Genomic DNA, 20,645 nt, shown 5'->3' with positions numbered 1-20,645 from the left:
AATTGTAGCATAAAATAACATAAACGATAACATAACCTAACTTATTATGTGATATTGTAAAAATATGACAGACTCAAAGGATAGAGTTCAGAAAAACACACAATGCCTATATTTATTGTACGTTGCCCTTAATGATATGGCACATCCAGGGATGCACAAGCGTTTCAATTTAAATTCAAGGCACCATTGAGAGTGTTGGGGGTCCAACGTCCATGTAAAACATTTAATAAGTCTTCCAAATGCAATAAATTACATGCACACATTTACACATTATACACGTTTTCTATGACTGTCAAATCAATACATTGCATATTCTTCAGAAAATGTTAACATCAGTCCAATACAACAAAGTATTAGACAAGTTTCAGTACAACGTTCCTGATCCGAGAGCCAAGGCATGCTGTAACGAGTTGGGAGCTTGAAGATGAGAATTAGAAGCGGAAGAGGAATACCAAGAATTGGTGTTTTCCAAAAATGTGGAGGTCGCTGTGTTGATATTTTGGGGCTGGTGGTGAGGTCTCGAAGAACCTTGCGAGTCCCACACTGCTGGAGACTGAGGCGAGTTACACGCCATCGGGTCGCTGGAGCTGGGGCTGTGCTCTGGAGGTAACTCTCCGTTTTTCATTATCTTCTTCAGTTTCGATCGTTTGTTCTGAAACCATATTTTCACCTGTGGAGGAAAAATGCACAAGAAGTGCCAAAACCTTGAACAGTAAATAAAAAAAGTCAAATAAATTCTTTATCATTTTAATTGTATAAGTTACACATTAAATGTTCATTTTTTATTGTTATTGACTAAAATGTTTATGTTAATATAATAATTGAAGAAACGTACTTGTGTCTGTGTGAGTCCCAAAGACGCAGCCAGTTCTGCTCTCTCTGGAAGGGCAAGGTACTGTGTATTCTGAAACCGTCTCTGCAAGGCAGCAAGCTGAAAACTGGAATAAATTGTGCGGGGCTTTCGGACTTTTTTGGGTTTTCCATTTACCATTCTTACTTCGGGCTCGACTGTCTCTTTTTCTGCCATAAAAGAAAGAAAGAAAGAAAGAAAGAAAGGCGTTAATACACATCGGAAAATATTTCTTACGCCGGACTGATTGGTCTGATATTAAAATGCTTCATATCCTTCATATCCATTTGTTCATATCCAAGATAAAACACCAAAACACTTTTTAGGCAACGGCGCTTGTCCGAAGCACAAACTCGATGTGGAAAACTGGATTTTATATATATATATATATATATATATATATATATATATATATATATATATATATATATATATATATATATATATATATATATATATATATATATATATATGTTATTATCCAGTTTTCCACATGGAGTGTGTGTGTGTGTGTGTGTGTGTGTGTGTGTGTGTGTGTGTGTGTGTCACACACACACACACACACATAGCAGTGGCTTTCATGAGCGTTATCTTTTATATCGAAGGTTGTCTGGGGACTGATATCTCAGAAAGTCCCCCTTAAAAAACTTTTTTTTCAACTGAATAATAATAATAATAATAAATCTCACCTTGCGGACTCGGTTGTGATTGCACTCTGCTGTACGTTCCGGCATATTGATGATACGCAGAGCCGGTGTATGAGCTGTAGTCAGGGTAAGATTTTGCAGAGTAATTTCCAGCAGATCCATTGACTCCGTGGTATTGGTACGGATAGGTATTAAGAGGTTTCCCGTATGAACTCGAGTTCGGAGAACAATAACCATGATGAACTCCTCCGGCAGGGCTGTAGTAGCCAGAATCCGTGGTTGTTGACTCGGGCAGAGTTGGAGATTCCTGAGACGGATGATGCATGGTTGAAAGCTGAAAAGCGTTCTGAAAATCTGCAGGTTTGATACTTGGAATCCTTCTGTCAAATACTCCTGTCATAGCTTGTGAAGCGCTGAGGAGACGTGTCTGACTCTATAAGGAGCTCAAGTTTACACTACCATTGTGTGCACAGGCGTCGGCGCTCTCTCTTGAAGACTGCTGTAAGCCCCGTAGCAAAGACTCGGTTAAATCCTAAATTGCGCTGTTACGCACTGCAGGGAGGATCTAGTTCAATTGGCCAAAGCGAACAGACAACAGTTACTCCCTAACTAGCTGGACCAATTTAAGAGGTATAAAATATATACACAAGAATGTTAGTGTGTTTACAAATAATAAATAGAATCGAGACATTAAGAAAATATCGATTTTAACCTTAAAATAAGTATATAAGTAAATAACCTATAAATAGCGTTCGTGCTCCTCAGCCTAGGGCCAATACATACAATAAGCTAAAGATTCAAAATAATTATATAATTATATAATTATTTCTATATCTAGAAAGTCATCATATGCAATTTATAAACCATCCCTTCTAAAAAAAAAAAACATTAAAAACGCGGCAATGTTTTTATTTCCGTCAAACCCAGGCAACCACACTGTTTCTCTATATATACTCAGTTTATATTTTATTAATCTCGCTTAAGGACGACATAGTTTTACTGATATTAGTCGAGAATATATCAACACTTCAATGTGTTTGATGGAACGTTCGATAGCACTAATAAACACGACACGTTTACTAGTAAATACTTCAATGCTCTTTAAGTCTAATGTGAGATACTGAAGACAAGACATTAACTAATGATAAAATAGTGCCACCATGTGGTGGGTGAAAACAGCTACAATCCTAAGTGCATACAAAAATTAAATGCAGGCTATCTGTGTAAAAAGTTCCCGACATCAAAAGGACATAAAGGTTAAGCATTATTTAGCCGCGCACCTTCAGCAGATTCCTGAAAACTTGCTTTTGAAAGCGCACGAGTGATTTTAGGGTAGGTTAAACCACCCCGGAAATGACGCAGTTGTACCGGCCATTGTTTACTTTTTAAATTTGTTCTTTTTGTTTTGTTGCGCTTCAGCGACACGTTTCGGTCACGAATGTATTTAATTATTATATATATATATATATATATATTTTTTTTTTGGGGGGGGGGGAGTTAACCAGCAATCTTTCGCCTCCTTTGTACAGTGAAAGTACTAGTCAGCGCCGCTGCACAGTCTGTGAGCTTGAGCGCGCCGTGACGTCACAGATCCACATTTCGCGAGCGAGCAGCGCGTCCTGTTGTGAGGGGGGATGGGACGGGACCAGGGAGCGCTCTCGTGGTCTTGTAGTTTACCGCTCGCGCAAAAACGTTGTTTTCCCTAAAACATTGTGACTTGTTTTAAGGTAAACAACACACTTGGCTGCACGCGTATGCGCGTCGCGGCGTGCGAAAAGCAGAAGTAAGCACTGTAATTGGAACTTTCCGATTAAAACAACTAAAATGTATCCCAGTGGGGCAGCTGTTGGTAAGTAATAGCCACGGCGAGGTAGCCAGCGGGGCTCACCAGCTAGGTTAGCTACCACAGATACAGCCAGTGTATAACTGCTAACTTTGTTAACCTAACCAGCTAGCTAGCTGGCTAACTTATCCTAAGTGACCGTATTTGTTGTCGGTAAATGGCACTCTTATATGCTAATGTCTGAGGAAGGTAACATTTATTTGATGTGCATGTTAAAAGCATGACAAATAACTTGATATGTGTTATTTTATCTTATACGCGGTATTTGTACCTGTTAAATCTGCCTGCTTTGTAGGCCTTGCTGTATTTTTGTTAGCCAAGCAGCTAGCTAGCTAGCTAGTTAGCTCGCTACATACACTACTTCACCTGGCTTTGGACTCGATTCTAGGAGCAAGTAGTTATCTAGTTATACCAAGGTGATTCCTGGAAGCTTGTTTTGATAAATGAGTCAGTTAGATACATTAGTTGACCAGTTAATATGTGTACGTGATTAGCTAGCTAGTTGGTTAACTAACTAGCTATGCTTCTTTTTCCACATTTTCTTTCATTAATATCTTCAGTTATACAGCAAGGTAACTTTAGTTATGAGTAATTTAGATGCAGACTACATAGTTAGCGTTAGATAACTACCTGTATCATGTTGCTATATACCTAGCTACTAGTTGGAATATATGCGCTCATTTTTGTATTTGTTGCAAGTTCAGCTAGCCAGTTGTGTGCTTGTTGCACGAAACTTTTCACTTGCTAGCTGGGTAACTATGCTAACATTGGCTGGCAAATGTTAGACATTTCACTTTTCGCTAGCTCGAGTAATTTAGTTGCACATTCGGATTCGATGGACGCTGCTAACTAGCTACCTTCTGTAAGTTCATTAACATTGGTCGTGCCGATATTTATTTGCAGTGGGAACCTCCACAATTAGTGTGTGACCCATGATCGGGATGGTTGGCGATTTGTTACTTAGCTAGGTTTAATAAGGCCAAACTAACAAATTGAACATTAGGGGCTCCATTTCTTAGAGGTTGATTAAACATAGTCTTGGATTGCAGTTTCAAGGATGGGTCACTGGGACGTTCTAGTCTTAGATTTAGTCTGAAACCATCCTTAATTATCCTGCAGGTGACTGCCCAAACGATTATGATTCACATTAATTCAATTCCAGGTTATTTGGAGATGATTGAGATTTTCTGACTATTGGGACCTAAGGATCTCTAGAAAATACTTGGCCCTTGAGTATTGGAAACTAGGATATACTGGTGTCTAGGTGGGGTAGATTGCCAGGCTGTTGAGTTGCTGGTGTGGTCTTGTTGATAAAGTGTGTTTTTAGCTTTGATAAGCAGGGTTGAGACCCTTTGGGACTCCAAAAGTTAAACCTTTAAGACATTAAGAGATTCCCTTTTTAACTACCAAACATCTTTAATGTTCTTGTGCATTTTGTGTAACATAAGTCTAGATCTGTTAGACAGTAGGTTTTATATGGTTGCGTTTTAAACTTCATAACTTGCATGTATTAACTCTTTATAGCTTGAACTTGTATCAACTCTTTGAAAGTGGTGTCATGGCACTGTCACCTATAACATGCTGATTGTTACGTGTACTGGTTCACATGCCTGTGAATGTGACTGCAAGTAGCATCACCATGGTTGCTGGTGTATTTAAAATACATATATTTTTTGTTATCTGCAGAGAAATATGTGGAATATCTTTAAAGGTCAAAAGGTTTTGTCAAGTTACTCTGACTTAAAGCTGAAAACTGGTGGTGAAGTTTCAGTTTTATCCTTTTGTGGGTCTGCTACTTATTTTTTCCTCCTTGCTCTACATTATATCCTATTTTCATTGAGATAATAGAATTACAACCTGGACTAGCTCCCAGTATTAGTCGACAGTTTTCAAGGGATAGCCTAACTATATTAATTCAGTTATGATAGGCTGGTCTTAGTAATTGCTGTAATTATATTGTAATGTAATTTGTATTTGCTTGTTTAATTATATTGTTCAATCAGTTGTAAACGACTTAAATGTGCCAGTTCATGCTAAGGAGCATTATGTGATGGAAAAAATACAACCTTGCAAATCTTGGCATCTATTAGTTGAATAAAGCAAAACCTATAGATTCAGTAAAACAATATTTTATCTCACAGGAGGCTGTTTTTGTCAACAACAGATATTTTGAAAGGTATGTGCTTGGGTGAAAGCAGGAGATAAAAAATGAGTAGGTGTGTGTTGGTGAAATTTAAATCTTTTATTAAGATGTTTTTTTCAGACAGATTAAATGTCATTATGGACTAAAACATGTTTTTTTTCCAAATACATCAGGATTAGTTTCAGAATGTTTACTGATTTTAAAACTGTATTTCTAAAATTTATTTTCAGATGACAACACTATATTCTGAACAGTAAAAGGTTTAGTAAAAGCTTGAAAAATGTTGCAGAACATTTATCTGCTGACATCTTTTAGTTTTTAAATAGTGACTTATGCTGTAGGATTACGGTGCTTTCCTCTTTTACCTGCTGTCAGATTTGGACTGTTATCTACATTTGGGCTGTTGCTGAAGTCTTTGCCAAGCATTTGAGATTTAAGATAAAGATGTCACAGAACCCACTGGCATTTTTATTCCATACAATGTGAAATCCTAACGCTCCTTTTTTTTCTTTTAGATATTTATTCAGTTTTCCTAAATCCAAATATTAAACATAGTCTAGTCTTAAAGAAAACTAAATCCTGCATATCCATTATTGGTAGCATAATTTAGTAGAAACTGGGACTAACTGATCAACAAAGAGACTTTTAGAGGGGAGCAGTTCTTAAGTATTGTTTGTGTTTTTATCCCAGCAGCTCCTCCTTCACCTCCATTACAGGAGTATGTGTTTAAACCACCCCAGCGGCCAGACTTCGGCACCATGGGCAGGACAATCAAACTGCAGGCCAACTTCTTTGAGATGGAGATTCCCAAGCTAGAAGTGTACCATTATGACATTGACATCAAACCAGAGAAGTGCCCACGGAGAGTCAATCGGTAAAACTCACTCCTTTTGAACCTAGCTACAAGATTACCCAATAGGCAAAGGAGTTCATGCTAAAACACTTATTTTTCAGTGAAATTGTTGAGCACATGGTCCAGCACTTTAAAACACAGATCTTTGGTGATCGAAAACCTGTGTATGATGGAAGGAAGAATTTGTATACAGCAATGCCCTTACCTATAGGAAGAGACAAGGTGAGTGCACCTTATAGTAGGGGCTGGAACTGACTTTAATGTTATTGAATTTAATTTAAATGATTTTGTGTAAAAAGACTGTAAAAAGTTCTATCAGTTGTCATTAAACTCTTCTATAGCATAAATGAAGATGTGGAATTTATGTAAATATGTGAACTTGTACACTGAGGAAAATGCACTTAATTATTTTGTGAAATTATTTTGCTCTGGAAGTTGATGGATTATTAGACTCTTGAAACTCTAGATGAGCTTCTAAACTCCATATGAACCAGCAGACTGTTAGAAAAAAACTCGAAAAAGGAAGAATTATAAATCTCAAGCTAAGCAACAAATGAGCATGCGATGATGATGATGATCCTTGGCCTGTGTCGTGCTATCCTAGTTGGAGTTGGAGGTGACGATTCCTGGAGAAGGGAAGGACAGGAGCTTTAAAGTGGCCATAAAGTGGGTGTCCTGTGTTAGCCTGCAAGCTCTTCATGAAGCACTGTCTGGGAGGCTACCGAGCATCCCCTTTGAGACCATACAGGCTCTAGATGTGGTCATGAGGCATTTGCCATCCATGAGGTCAGTCATCTAGCCTCTGTTTTCAGCTCAGTTTTGTTTCATATATATAATTAAGTTTTTATTTAGGTTTAAGGTTCATAATGGCTATTAGTTATTGTTTAAACAATTTTATACAATGAAACAAGATGCGGCATAATTTTGGCTTAGTAATTTTTGTTTACAATCTATGACCACAAGAGGGCACTGCTTGTTCATGAGCTGATCTTGTGTTCTTCTGGCGTGCAAGTACAATAAGAATAAATGTTGTGGTGATCCATAAATAATTTATCTCCACGGTGCATGCACTTGTTTATTTCTTAGCTAAATATGATTATTTTATTTCCTCTTTAGGTACACACCTGTTGGCCGCTCATTCTTCACACCTTCAGAAGGCTGCTCCAATCCCCTTGGTGGGGGGAGAGAGGTCTGGTTTGGCTTCCACCAGTCTGTTCGACCATCCCTATGGAAAATGATGCTCAACATAGATGGTGGGAATTAGTTTGTGTGTTCTGATGCGTTTATGGATTCTGAGTGACATTTTAGTGGGAATTTAAAAAACATTTTTCCAAATGTTTCTTGTTAGTGTCGGCTACTGCATTCTACAAAGCCCAACCAGTGATTGAGTTCATGTGTGAGGTTTTGGATTTCAAAAGTATTGAAGAACAGCAGAAGCCCTTAACAGATTCCCAGAGAGTGAAGTTTACCAAGGAGATAAAGGGTGATTATATTTTATAATGGTGTTGATGATGTCCTTATTAAAATCCATTGTAGTTTACATACCTGCTCTCACTTTCTGACCCCAGGTCTGTACCCTTCCGCAGGTCTGAAGGTGGAAATTACACACTGTGGACAGATGAAAAGAAAGTACAGAGTCTGTAATGTAACCAGGAGACCAGCCAGCCACCAGACGTAAGAACTCTTCTTGAGAGTGGTGACTTGTTTATGATCATACGAGGGGGTTTGCTGCTATTGCCTGCTTTCTCTGGGAAAGTTTAATCCACTGCAGATCCAGCTTTATTTTAATTTTCATAATTTCTGGTATTTGTAGTATTTATTCTGACAGTGGGAACAAGTATTGTAGTCTGGTTCCTCTATTATAAATAAACATGTTGTGATATGCTAGATACAGCACTCACCTGCTCAATTCACAAGCTGGCTACACTTTTACAGAAGATTTGAAAATGATTATTCTTGATATGTTGTGGCACTTGAAAGTGCAGATTTCTTTGAGAGAGATCTAATTTATTTTCTTTTTCAACACCCCCATCTCTCTTTCCCCTATAGGTTCCCCTTGCAACAGGAGAATGGACAAACCATTGAATGCACTGTGGCACAATATTTCAAAGACAAATACAAATTGGTACTTCGGTATCCTCATCTCCCATGTTTACAGGTTGGCCAGGAGCAGAAACATACCTACCTTCCTCTTGAGGTTAGTCAAAAGCACATTTTACATGAAAAAAAAAACCTTTCAAAAGTCTTACTTTTATTAGTTATTGAATTTTTCTTTACCAACTTTGTTTGTCATAGGTTTGCAACATAGTGGCTGGGCAGCGATGCATCAAGAAACTGACAGACAATCAAACCTCCACTATGATTCGTGCCACAGCACGGTCAGCACCTGACCGTCAGGACGAAATTAGCAAACTGGTCAGTGCTCTTAAAGAGGTGGCTCAGAAGACAGCTCACGGCACTCAGCTTCTTGAGGCTGGCCTGTTCCCATCACTTCAGGTTTTCTGTTTCCTGTTTCAGATGAGAAGTGCCAACTTTAATAGTGATCCTTACGTGCGTGAGTTTGGGGTCATTGTGAGAGATGAAATGACTGAAGTGAATGGCCGGGTCCTTCAGGCACCATCGATCCTCTATGGAGGAAGGGTACGCATCAGTTCTTTAGTTTTCAGAATTTGTTATCTAATAAGTGTATAGTAGTAAATGTGTAGCTTAGTGACTGTCTTTTTTTTTTATTTTTTTTTTAAATTAGAGCAAAGCAATAGCTACCCCAATTCAGGGTGTGTGGGACATGAGAAACAAACAGTTTCATACTGGAATAGAGATTAAAGTGTGGGCCATAGCCTGCTTTGCCCCCCAGAGGCAATGCACAGAACTCCTGCTAAAGTAAGTCCATCTGCTTGTGTGACAGTATCCTTTATGTGGTTAGCTTTAGCATTGTCAGTTAATAACCATACAGTTTTTAATGGTGCTTTCTTTCAATATAGAATCTGAAGCCTTATGCGAATTCTGTTTCTAATGCATTTGCCTCTGACTTGCACCTCTGGCTGTTGTGTTCTCTATAGAGCATTCACAGACCAGCTACGCAAGATCTCACGCGATGCAGGCATGCCCATCCAAGGCCAGCCTTGCTTCTGTAAGTACGCCCAGGGAGCTGACAGTGTGGAGCCCATGTTCAAGCATCTGAAGTACAACTACCAAGGTCTGCAGCTGGTTGTGGTCATCCTGCCAGGGAAGACTCCTGTCTATGGTGGGTCAATCTCTATGCTCTTTCGCAACATGTGATAAGAGATGATACAGGTGATATTACCTCTTGTCGTCTTCATGCTTTTGGTCACTTTCACTTTGTCTTAATCTTTTCAATCCTGTCATGTTATAGCGGAGGTCAAGCGTGTTGGGGACACAGTTTTGGGAATGGCCACACAGTGTGTCCAGGTGAAGAATGTCCAGAAAACCACTCCTCAGACCCTCTCCAACCTCTGCCTGAAGATCAATGTTAAGTTGGGTGGAGTCAACAACATACTGCTTCCACAGGGCAGGTGTGGATAAAAAATTGGGCAGAATTTTGAAAAGGAATGGAGACTAGAAGTTTTGTTTGGTGTGTTTAAGTTTAAAGTTCTGCACTCTGCAATCTGTTTATTGTAGTGAAGCGCTGACACTTTCTTTGCAGACCCATGGTGTTCCAGCAGCCTGTAATTTTCCTGGGTGCGGATGTCACCCATCCTCCAGCAGGTGATGGAAAGAAGCCCTCCATTGCTGCAGTAAGTCCAGAGACGACATCTGGTTAGCTTCTACCAACACAGCATACACAGTTGCTGTAATGCAACTTTCTGTGAGGTGTTGAAGATCAGTGCACACCCAACAGTGAATATCTGCACAAATCTGGTCAAAGATAATATTACTTAAATATATCCCAGCAATATAGTGCAACATCTGTGCTGTTTTTGCATCTCTGTCACAAATGTGTTTCATTAAAAATGTTGATGGATTGTTGCAGGCTGATAACGTCATAGTCTGTCTTTGAAATGACACGTTCATCCATACGAAATTTTTGCATGTTTTATTCAGGTGGTTGGCAGCATGGATGCCCACCCCAGCAGGTACTGTGCTACAGTTCGGGTTCAGCAGCATCGCCAGGATCTTATTCAGGATTTAGCAGCGATGGTGAGAGAGCTGTTGATCCAGTTTTACAAATCTACCCGCTTCAAACCCACCCGTATCATCTACTATAGAGATGGCATTTCAGAGGGTCAATTCCATCAGGTAAACATTTGTCTTAACGCTGACGTTATGCAAGCCTGTCATTTACTTTGCAACAACCACATTTACGCTTGGTTTCCACTCATAAGCCACTGAATCATATTTGGTTTTCTGTAGGTTCTGCAACATGAGTTACTGGCAATACGTGAGGCCTGTATCAAGCTGGAGAAAGACTACCAGCCAGGCATCACTTTTGTGGTAGTCCAGAAGAGACACCATACCAGGCTTTTCTGTATGGACAGGAATGAGAGGGTTAGTTATGTTATTTGAATATAATGATGTATTTCATTAGAGATGTATTTGGATGGCCCATTGTCATTCTCTGTTCTAGGTTGGAAAGAGTGGAAACATTCCTGCTGGCACCACTGTTGACACAAAAATCACTCATCCTTCAGAATTTGACTTTTACCTTTGCAGCCATGCTGGCATTCAGGTACTAAGTTAATGTGTGTTTTCTGTGTGTGTACAACATTGCTCCGATTGGCCAGAGCCAAAGTGAGATGCCGAGTCACTTGGTTAGTTGTTCTTTAACTCATGTGACTGTTGCTCTTCACAGGGGACTAGTAGGCCATCTCACTATCACGTGTTGTGGGATGACAACCACTTCACCTCTGATGAGCTGCAGGTACTCACCTACCAGCTGTGCCACACCTACGTTCGCTGTACCCGTTCTGTATCCATCCCTGCACCAGCCTACTATGCACACCTTGTGGCTTTCCGTGCCCGCTACCATCTTGTAGACAAGGAGCATGACAGGTACCATGCCAAAGGTCTTATTTACTTAAGAATGAGTAATTTTCATGGGGTTATAAACCCATTGTCTTGATCTTTCTTTTGAATTGTATTCTAAGTAACCCCTCTCTTTTTGATAATGCTGATTTTCCATATTTGGAATAAGCCTGGTAAAGTCGTGTCAGTGGTAAATCACCATTGGAAATTCTTTAATGTATGTTTAAGCTTTATCTGGGTCATATTGTGTACTGGTCTGTACAGGCAGTTTGAGACATTACGGTTTGAAGGAGTGAGTGAGTGTCGTTGAATTTTACCAAATATATCCATAATGTCCTTGAAAGTGTGAGTTATTGCACTGAATGTAGTAGCTCAGAGACCTGATGTGTTAAGATACTGATGAATAAGTATGTGTGTGTGTGTGTGTATGTGTTGGCAGTGCTGAAGGCAGCCATACATCAGGCCAAAGCAATGGTCGAGACCAGCAGGCCCTGGCCAAAGCTGTGCAGATCCACCAGGACACACTGCGCACAATGTACTTCGCCTGAAGCCAGCTTCAGCTGAGTCCCACACCCTGAACACCATGTGTGTACATTAAGTGGACCCTTCCCTTTTTCTTTAATGGGTCTATCTTTGATGAAAAAAAACGTTAATTCCAAACATACAGCGTTCGAGTTTTTTTTCTTTTCTGTATTTATTAGAGTTGTCTGGCCTTTTCTTTTACGTAGGAGCAGGGACAGATTGTGAATCTCTGTTGTATATGATCATATTGTTAGTTAGGGTTGACTTGTTTACATAAAAAATCAGCTGAATCAGTTTCAGAATACCTTTTACACTGACAGTTCTGATTTTGCGTTGTGAGGGTTATAATAATAATAACTATTATTATTATTATTATTATTATTATTATTATTATTATTATTAGTCCAAGGCTGATTGTACAGATACTGGAACAGTACTTTTGATGAACTCATTACAATATTGAGGTTGCAAGAAAGAATGACCTGCATCATTCTGTCAGAAAGGTGCACTGAACAGAGTGGCATAACTTCAGGACACAAGTACTTATTGTGTTTTATGTTCAGTTTATGTGTACTAACACATTCTTATGTATTTTCAGTTTATGTGTACTAACACATTTTCATTATGTATTATGTTCAGTTTATGTGTACTAACACAAATTCCTTTTGTTTGTTTTTTTGTTTTGTTTTTGTTTTGTTTTTGGTTTTTTGGGGGGGTTTTTTGTGCTTGACACTCAAAATTTGTTAGTCTACTACCATTATCCTTCAGTGGCTGACTGACAGTGGGGTTGGAAAATATTGTGCTTATTGGAAGCAGACTCCTTTGAATGTGATAAGGACTCGCAGAACGTTGCAGTGTGATAGCAGAATTATAACAGGCTTGAAATTCTTCACTGCCATTCTCTCACCATGAGAAGTGTGTTCTGACAATCAGCTGTCTGGGCATAAGGAGCATATAAATGCAGGACTGGCCTGTAATTGACACAATCTATATTCTTTAGATAAGCTTGACAGCAAGTGTATTCTTGTCCATTTGATATCCTCCTTTACAGAACAGTGCCCTTTTTGTACCCCCCCCCCCCCCCAAACATTTTCATTTTATAGATGAGCATTTAACAAAGTACTAAATATTGTACTCAGATCATTTAAAGATTAGTTTCTAGATGAGTGTCAATTGGTCTCTGTTTACAGCTGATTTGGTTTATTTGTTGCCATGGAATCAGTCTGAAGCTTTGCTCTCCCATGTGTCTGCCATGATCCTGTCAGTCCTATATGTGTGTGTTAGTGTTTAGTGCATGAACATTAATGTTGGGTTGTAAAGAGGAGATTTGTTGGCCCTTAAAATACAAATCCACGATTATTCAGCTCTGAAATTAGTCACCAGATATTCTTACACTTTGAAGTGTAGGCAGTCTCTGATCAAAAGTGGAGCTTTGTGTTACTGAAAGCCTTGTGCTGTGTGGTCCAGTGATGGGCCAGAGTTGAAGAATATCTTAGTTATTCCAGTGGCACTGGGCTATGTACTGCTGTTGTCAGTACGCCTCATCCAAATAGGCTGATGGCTCACAAACCATGGCCTTTAATGTAGAGAGGTCTTGGGGGTTATGGGAAAATGTTATGAAAGTTGTATATATTTATATTATTCACAGAGTGAGTGTGTGGAGTGAAAATTTCAGTTCAGAGTGTTATGCACCTTAATTCTTTGCCCAAATGTTAGTGGTGAATCAAGAGCTTTTACCATAGAATGTTATTTTTTATGGGGACAATGTTGTTAAGTTTAAATTTGATGTTGCCCAATGAGCTATTTCGTCACCTCCATTGCATTCAGGAGATCTTTTCAGAAGCTTTGTAGTGCCACAGGGTTTGGCCAATAGGCAAGTGGATTTTAGTTTTTGTTGTATGACTTTTTTGTACGCTGTTAGACCTATAATGCAAACAGTTAAATGCCTTCTAAAGCTACCATATTGTGTAAAAATCTGCGATCTTTAATTGGTTGGTAAGATTACTTCCCCACTTTTCAGTTTTAACCTTAAACAGCTTAGAGTTGAGAATTTAACCTTTTTTCAAACTATGCATTTATAATCAAGAGATTTTAGTGATATTTTTGTGTACATGAATTATGAATTTAAATCATTATGTATGTAGTAATTTGAAGCTGGGTGCTTTATTAGTGTGCATAGTACAAAACCATGTACCCATTGTAGCAGTATTAGCCTATAGAATGTTATATTTTTATTATAGCAGACAATTGGATATACTTTTTAAAATGTTTGTTATTCCTTTTAGCCAAGAAAGATTACAAATATTAAGCATACTGTTTTCTGACAGTAAATGAAGCACAAGGCATAATTGTAGGTGCTAATATTTTTCCCCAAATGACTTTTTTTTTAATCACACTACACACATCATGAAATCACCATATAAAAGCCTCAGCCATGAGGTTGAATTTCTTCAGTTCTTTAACCTTGAACATTGTTACGGTCATTTTCCGATTTGACTATGTATGCAGGGGTATTTTGGTTCTCAGTCACAAATCCTTGACTTGAGTTACTATTTGGCGCTGGTCTCAAAACTTGTGAACGTAGTTGCACTTTGAAGGGGCAGTGGACATATTAGTTCCATATACGTTGAAGCATGAAGTTATTTTCTGGTTATAATTGTGTGGAAATGGCTAGATGCCCTACCTCTTGTTGCCTGTTTCTAATATTATGGTAACATAACTGCATTAGTGATTTCTTCATAATTGCACAAGCAGTACTATTCAATTTGATTTCTATCTGAGTTTCTGGACTTTATCATAGGCATTGCCTAAGTCATCTCATGGACATTTGCCTAGAAATTACTGAATGTGTATCTTTTCAGAGGCTGTGCTTGGTGCCATTAAATCCATTAAGACTGCCATAGTTTTTGTTTGTTTTTGTTTTTTTAACAATAGTGTTGAAGCCTCAATGTATAAGAATCTCTGCAACAATCTCCAATTCACAATGTGGATTATAAAGAACATTCTCTGCTCTCAATCTTGATTGAAAGTCTGCAGTGTGAATATTGTCATGTTCTGCCAAGCGCTTCATAGCAGTGCATTTAAGTGTTACCTATATGCCCTGTCTCTGTAGCTGCTTATTGGAATGTGTGAATGGTATAGATTTTCATTCAGATTTTAAGTCTTCAGAGATGGAACATTAGTGTTCAACATTTAGATCAGGAAGTGAAGTGAACCATAAACATTTTAACTACTTCTTAGGTCAGGTTGTTTCTAAAACAGGCCTTTCTTTAGAAACAACAACATTTTCTTTGTCCTGTAAATTGACAAAGGTATTATAGCTGTAATTTGTTAGAGTTTTTAGTGTTTTACCTTTTAAAGCCAGCACCTTAGATGGTCAGATCTTTTCAGCATATGCAATTCCTCAAAAAAATTATATGTAGTAATTGTATGGTCGGAAATTTTTTTGCACTATTTCAAGAGAAGTGGGGTTAATGTTAGAAAGATTGTAATCTTAGCAAATTTCTGGTTGTCCTAAACTCTAAAAGATAAAAAAAAAAAAATTAAATAAAAAAAATCTTAAGTTTGTTTTGCATTTTGGTACACATGTAATGCAAATTAATGCAAGACATTCAGCCTGCAGTCCTGATAACTATGCAAAAACAATAATCTTTTCAGTGCCATTCATCATATATTAGTGTTGGTGTTCATTGGTTTAGCTTCTTAGTCATTTTTAACTGTATGGTATCTGTACCTCAGGCCAAAGTGTAGAATCAGAATTTAAAAAAAATCTGAAGTTAGAATCTAGAGTTCCATTAAATTGAAGGATTGAAGAACAATTTATGTAAGATGAATTTTAATACTCGTTAACAAAGTATTTTAAATGAAATTGAGGTCAGTTGTGTTCCAACGTGCAAGATGATAATTTGTGTAATTTGTTGTTTTTCAATAACAGGTTCATGATGTTCATTATTGTACAAAGACAACTATGATGGCTTGATATGATAAAACTAGTGCTGAAATACTACTTTCATCTATGCACATTATGAAAACTACACATCAGCCTTTGGAGATACTATGCAAAATTGGAATGAAAATTATGGTGCTGTTTTTAGATCAAACTGCAGAGGTATAATTTGGTGAATGCAGAATAATACCTCATCACTGTATGTCCCACAGTGTATCCTTTTAAGTGACTTTAGAAAAACATGAAAATAACAACTGCATGAAAATAGCTTACTGTTGTAGTTTTACAATCAGTTCTCATTACATTTTGTTTTTGCCATGATAGAATAATTTTGGCATGATTGCATGGTTTAAACTTACTGATTTACTTACCATGCAATATGGTGCAAGCACTTTTTTGGATAAAGAAAACAGTGTAAGTCAAACAATTAAACAGAGAAGGCTAGAGGTAGCAAGCTAATGTAGTGCCATGCTATAAAGGTGGTATTGGTGGAAGCTTGCAATTTGCTGTATACAGCACAGTATACAACTGAATTCAGCTACTCAGATCACATGTGTTGGTAGCCAATTAAACTACATGTGCAACAGATAACAAATTTGCTTCACCTGACCCTCAAGGACTCTTGAGTGTTGTTGCTGTTCGAATGATGAATTTATATTAAATAACCTCCCATCTTTTGAGTGTTTTTAAATGACTTCACAAGATATTTTAACTTCTTAAATAGATTTAAATGTAGATTTCAGTGTTGTCCCATTCAAGTAGGTATATTACTGGAATTGACTACCTCTTTTGCAAGAGTCAAATTAAATGAGTAATTTTTTTTAAATGAACATGCTCTTAAAATAGCTAAAGCATAAAATAATATTCTCTAATAAGTAAAATTGCACTGCAGTTTAACAGTTGTAAGTTGAATTGAAAGCCTTTTTCTATTACTCAGTTGTCAACTTTTACCTTTCCCTATATATCATCTTATAATGACACAGTTTTTGAGAAAACAAGTACCAAATATGTTGTTGTAATACCCTTGACAAAGCTCTAATATTAAAGACTATGCTTTTTAAAGAGGTTTTATGCAGTGGCTAAATAGCTGAGGATTTGTTGAATTTCTGTACTTACTAACACCTCTCATTCACATTTATATTAACTTCAATTCATCTTTGTGTTAAGGGACAACCGAATATAGAATTTAATTTTACCTGATACACATTTGAGCATTTGGGCAATTATTAAGGACAACACTGGCACAAAAAATCTTTGTGTTGCTTGTCTTTGAGGTGCTTCACTGTAATGACTGTATATAATTTAGTGATATTGTGGTGTTTATTTTCTGTTTAAGCATTTATCATTTATTTTTTTTATTTGAAGAGCATCTAGTTCCATCCAGCCACTATTTTGAGCTATAGCATAATGTCCGTATTCTCTTTTGAGCCCAAAAATCTTGGTTGTCATCACTATTTCTCAAGCCCCTTGACTAGCATACCACAAAACTAGCTATGTTTGAATTTACAGCCATAAAAGTGGTGCTTGACAAGCTCCAATTCACTGTGTGCACAAATTAAAAGGTTTTTTTTTAGCAAATTCACACTTTTCAGTAAATTTTACTATTGATTAGTTGTCATCCAATAGGACTTGTTCTTTTTGTTTGCTTTAGAAATAGTTGTGAGTTTTGGAGTCCCAAGAGCACATATTAAATTGATATTTTGATGACATTTGGGGGGTGGGGGTGGTGGGGTTTGCATATATAATTGTGCATCAGTAACCCAAATGAATACAATACACACAATACTGAAATGTACTGTTGTGTATGACTGGGAGGAATGAACTGACTTAATGACCTGGCTTTTTATACCAACGTTGAAAACTACCTCAGAATGGTGTTGGGTGCTAGTGTTATCTACCCCTAATTTATATGATCATGAAAAAAATAGAAAAAAAAGTGACCAAACAACACAAACCAATACTGTGTTTTAGGGGTATTCAGTTTTTGTCTGCTTTTTTGAAACAAAAATCAACATTGTGGACAAACATGAGGGTGTTTTGGTATGTAAAAAAATTAAGGGACCAAATTATATGGAAATAAATGTTTCCCTTTTTAAAATGTAGTAGAAAGGAATAATCACCTATGAGTAGTCTGTGAACTGGCATTTGGTAAAAGCTGTAATCATAATTCACTGATCAATTAATTTGCATCTTGAATTAGACTCATCAGTGGGCATTGCTGCTTTCTGTAATTTTACATAGATTTGGAGGAAGAACAGACTGCTAATTCCCTGTTGGGGTAAAAGCAGAGCAATAAATTAGAGATTTGGTCTTGTCTTCAGAGTGTCTTGGTTTTCTTGCTGTAGGTTGTTGTCATTTGTGAGTATTTGTAGTGTGCCGACAGAGAGGTTTGTAGTGAGATGTTTGTAAGATGCCAGTGTCATCTCCATGATCATCAGTAGTAATGTGCCATATTTTGGATAATATACTGGGTAAAAATGACCCAGTAATGACTGCTGTGTTTTGCAATACTAGGTAAATTTGCTGTATCCAAAAAAAATTCCAGCCTGTTGTCCAGACTTCTAAGGCCTACTTGTCAACCCATGTCAAGTGGTAGTCACATCACTTTTTATGTCTGTAAAATGCTTACGTTAAACTTGATTCTTGTACTTGACATGTATACAGTATTGCAATAAACAGACCCAAGGGAGCTGTCCTCATTAAAACATCTACTTGATGAAAACTCAACAGCAAGGGGACGTAGGTCAAGAATAAGCTATTTAAATGGTTTTATTGTAATTCGGTGCATCTTGCTACATTTTACAAAGGGAATTAACTTTCAAATTCTAAAATTGTAATTGAATATGTTACATACTGATACACTGGCATATTTCAGTTTTTTTCAAAGAATTTAATGGATACTAAAGGTACAAAAGGTTGTATAGAAGTTAAATCAATATTCTTGGTATTCTTCTTGAGCTAAAGACAACCAGTTTGTATTTTGTTTTGCTGTTTGTGTGCCTTTTCCTATATATTTCACTCCCTCTGTTTATAATGGGTGATAATCTTTTTAATTTGATATTCATTGCTACATCAAAGAATTTATACATTATCATGCAACCTTGAGTGAATGCTGCATAGAACGATCAGTATTTGTATTTTGCACTTTCTAAGCAGTTAAAATTTTGCCCTATTTAAATTGGGCAGTCAGACTAAAAAAAATTAAGACGAGGTATATTCCTGCTATAGTAGGAATTCTAAAAAATAAAATGTATAAAAAAACAAACAAACACATGACTTGGAGATTTTTTTTAGAAAAGTGTATAGATATACAGTACCTCATAAGCCTGATATATGCTGCATCATCTTCATTGGTTTATATTTTGTGAACAACTTTTTTTTTTTTTTTTTTTTCCAAAACAAGGTGAAAGTTTTCCCTGTTTCCTTTTCCAGGGGGGTTTGATGTGCATGCAAGGCAGGACATGTGCCTTTCAAAAATATATATAGCTAATGTTTTGACTAACGCCTAGTTTTGAATGCCGTTATGTACATTGGCTGATTACTGGGGTGAAGGCATGTGCTGGAGTGCACATGAAACCTACCGTATTTTGAGGAAGATTCTGTTTGTTTTCCCCATCTTTACTGATATTTTTCATAGTATTATGGACACTTGTTTCTGCAAAGCCACTAATGACATCCAATATTTTGTAACTTGATGTACTCTAAATGACTATTAACTCAGGTATTGCCTTTTAAGGGCTGTATCTGTTCCTGCTTCACTCCCATGCTCTCCCTCACCTGTGTCTTAAAGTAGCTGTGGAACTGCTTTTCAAAACACTGTACAGTACATCAGGCCTTAAAATATGCACTATTAGCCAGAAGTAATGCTTATTATATGTCACTGCCAATCATGTTATGTTCTGTTATAAGTCTACCTCCTATAAATGTAGGAGTGTCCTGGATCTATAAAAGAATTCATTTATTTTTTCTGTTTTGAAATGGACAATCAGCACTATAACTGTTCTACCAAACACAACACAAACTAACAAAACATTTCTCAGTCTTCCCCTATCATTTTCTGATCCCTCCTCCTTTCGAGCCTTTAATAGATAGCACACACTCCGGGACACTCCAGACAATGGTGTCTGCTTGCGTTTTTTCCCCTGTGTTTATGGAAGGCATGGAAGATGAAAGTGACCAAAGTTTTCTGAGGCTTTGATGCACTGCCTCGCAGCCTCAAACCTCCCCATCACTTCAGCCATTTTTTTTTGTTTCCTCCTTATCCATATGCCAAATTGAATTTGTCATTCCTGTTTTGATGAGATCCTTTATTTCTCATTCTTGTAGTTGGACTCACTGCTAAGCTCTGTGACAACAATATTTCTTGTCAATGTAAAGTGTGAGCTTTGTGATTTTACCCCCCTCCCATTTCTGCTTTTTGTTAATTTGCAAACTCAAGATATGCTGTAAACCCTGCTAGAGCATAATGTGAATATGTATCATTTAATATAGTTGACTCTTGCTTGACTGTATAATGCATTGATTAATAAACTTAAGTTCTTTGACTTGTCATTTAAAAATTGTGTATATAATTTTGAATGTACATTACGGGTCTTTCCTTTTACATGTTTTCACTGAACTGCTGACTCATTCTTTCACCAAGCTAATGTTTTCCAAATTTGTTTTAATTTTTTAAATCAGATGACAGTGTTGTACTTTTAGATCACCCTCTGCCTCATTTTTATAAATAATTAGCAAAGTTTTAAAAAATATGTAGAGTTGTAAATGCTGTATGGCCTCCTAGGTCCAAATTGTAACCTGGACTGAAAACATAATTCACATTCTCATCTTACTGAAGCACAATGTGCTGTATGAGACA

General features: G+C 37.3%; 2 protein-coding genes across 5 annotated transcripts; one reads left to right on the top strand and one right to left on the bottom strand.

The window, feature by feature from the left end:
• Nucleotides 1-102: 102 nt before the first annotated feature.
• dlx5a (distal-less homeobox 5a) lies at nucleotides 103-1,969 on the bottom strand. 2 transcript variants are annotated; one of them, XM_027012126.2, is made up of 3 exons: nucleotides 1,540-1,969; nucleotides 836-1,020; nucleotides 103-670 (listed from the first exon to the last, which is right to left on the bottom strand). In XM_027012126.2, the coding sequence occupies exons 1-3, from the start codon at nucleotides 1,895-1,897 to the stop codon at nucleotides 365-367; spliced, it is 849 nt and encodes a 282-aa protein (XP_026867927.2). In that variant the 5' UTR covers nucleotides 1,898-1,969; the 3' UTR covers nucleotides 103-364. The 2 variants fall into 2 exon arrangements, with proteins under 2 accessions (XP_026867927.2, XP_026867928.2); XM_027012127.2 differs by having other exon boundaries at nucleotides 493-704.
• A 1,172-nt stretch (nucleotides 1,970-3,141) lies between these two features.
• ago2 (argonaute RISC catalytic component 2) lies at nucleotides 3,142-20,346 on the top strand. Of its 3 annotated transcripts, XM_027012125.2 has the most exons (20): nucleotides 3,142-3,346; nucleotides 5,482-5,516; nucleotides 6,174-6,357; nucleotides 6,438-6,558; nucleotides 6,941-7,122; nucleotides 7,453-7,589; nucleotides 7,685-7,819; nucleotides 7,905-8,010; nucleotides 8,386-8,533; nucleotides 8,632-8,751; nucleotides 8,854-8,976; nucleotides 9,083-9,216; nucleotides 9,396-9,580; nucleotides 9,710-9,869; nucleotides 10,001-10,091; nucleotides 10,399-10,593; nucleotides 10,708-10,842; nucleotides 10,922-11,023; nucleotides 11,147-11,346; nucleotides 11,759-20,346. In XM_027012125.2, exons 3-20 carry the CDS (start codon nucleotides 6,242-6,244, stop codon nucleotides 11,865-11,867), a joined length of 2,499 nt encoding a protein of 832 aa, XP_026867926.1. In that variant the 5' UTR covers nucleotides 3,142-3,346; nucleotides 5,482-5,516; nucleotides 6,174-6,241; the 3' UTR covers nucleotides 11,868-20,346. The 3 variants fall into 3 exon arrangements, with proteins under 3 accessions (XP_026867926.1, XP_026867925.1, XP_026867923.1); XM_027012124.2 differs by lacking the exon at nucleotides 5,482-5,516 and having other exon boundaries at nucleotides 7,923-8,010; XM_027012122.2 differs by lacking the exon at nucleotides 5,482-5,516.
• The last annotated feature ends 299 nt before the right edge of the window (nucleotides 20,347-20,645 follow it).

The sequence above is a fragment of the Electrophorus electricus genome, chromosome 8 (assembly GCF_013358815.1).
Source record: "Electrophorus electricus isolate fEleEle1 chromosome 8, fEleEle1.pri, whole genome shotgun sequence".
Taxonomy (NCBI): Eukaryota; Metazoa; Chordata; class Actinopteri; order Gymnotiformes; family Gymnotidae; genus Electrophorus; species Electrophorus electricus.
Note: the sequence above shows the minus strand (reverse complement) of the source record. Positions and strands in the feature narration are given on the sequence as shown.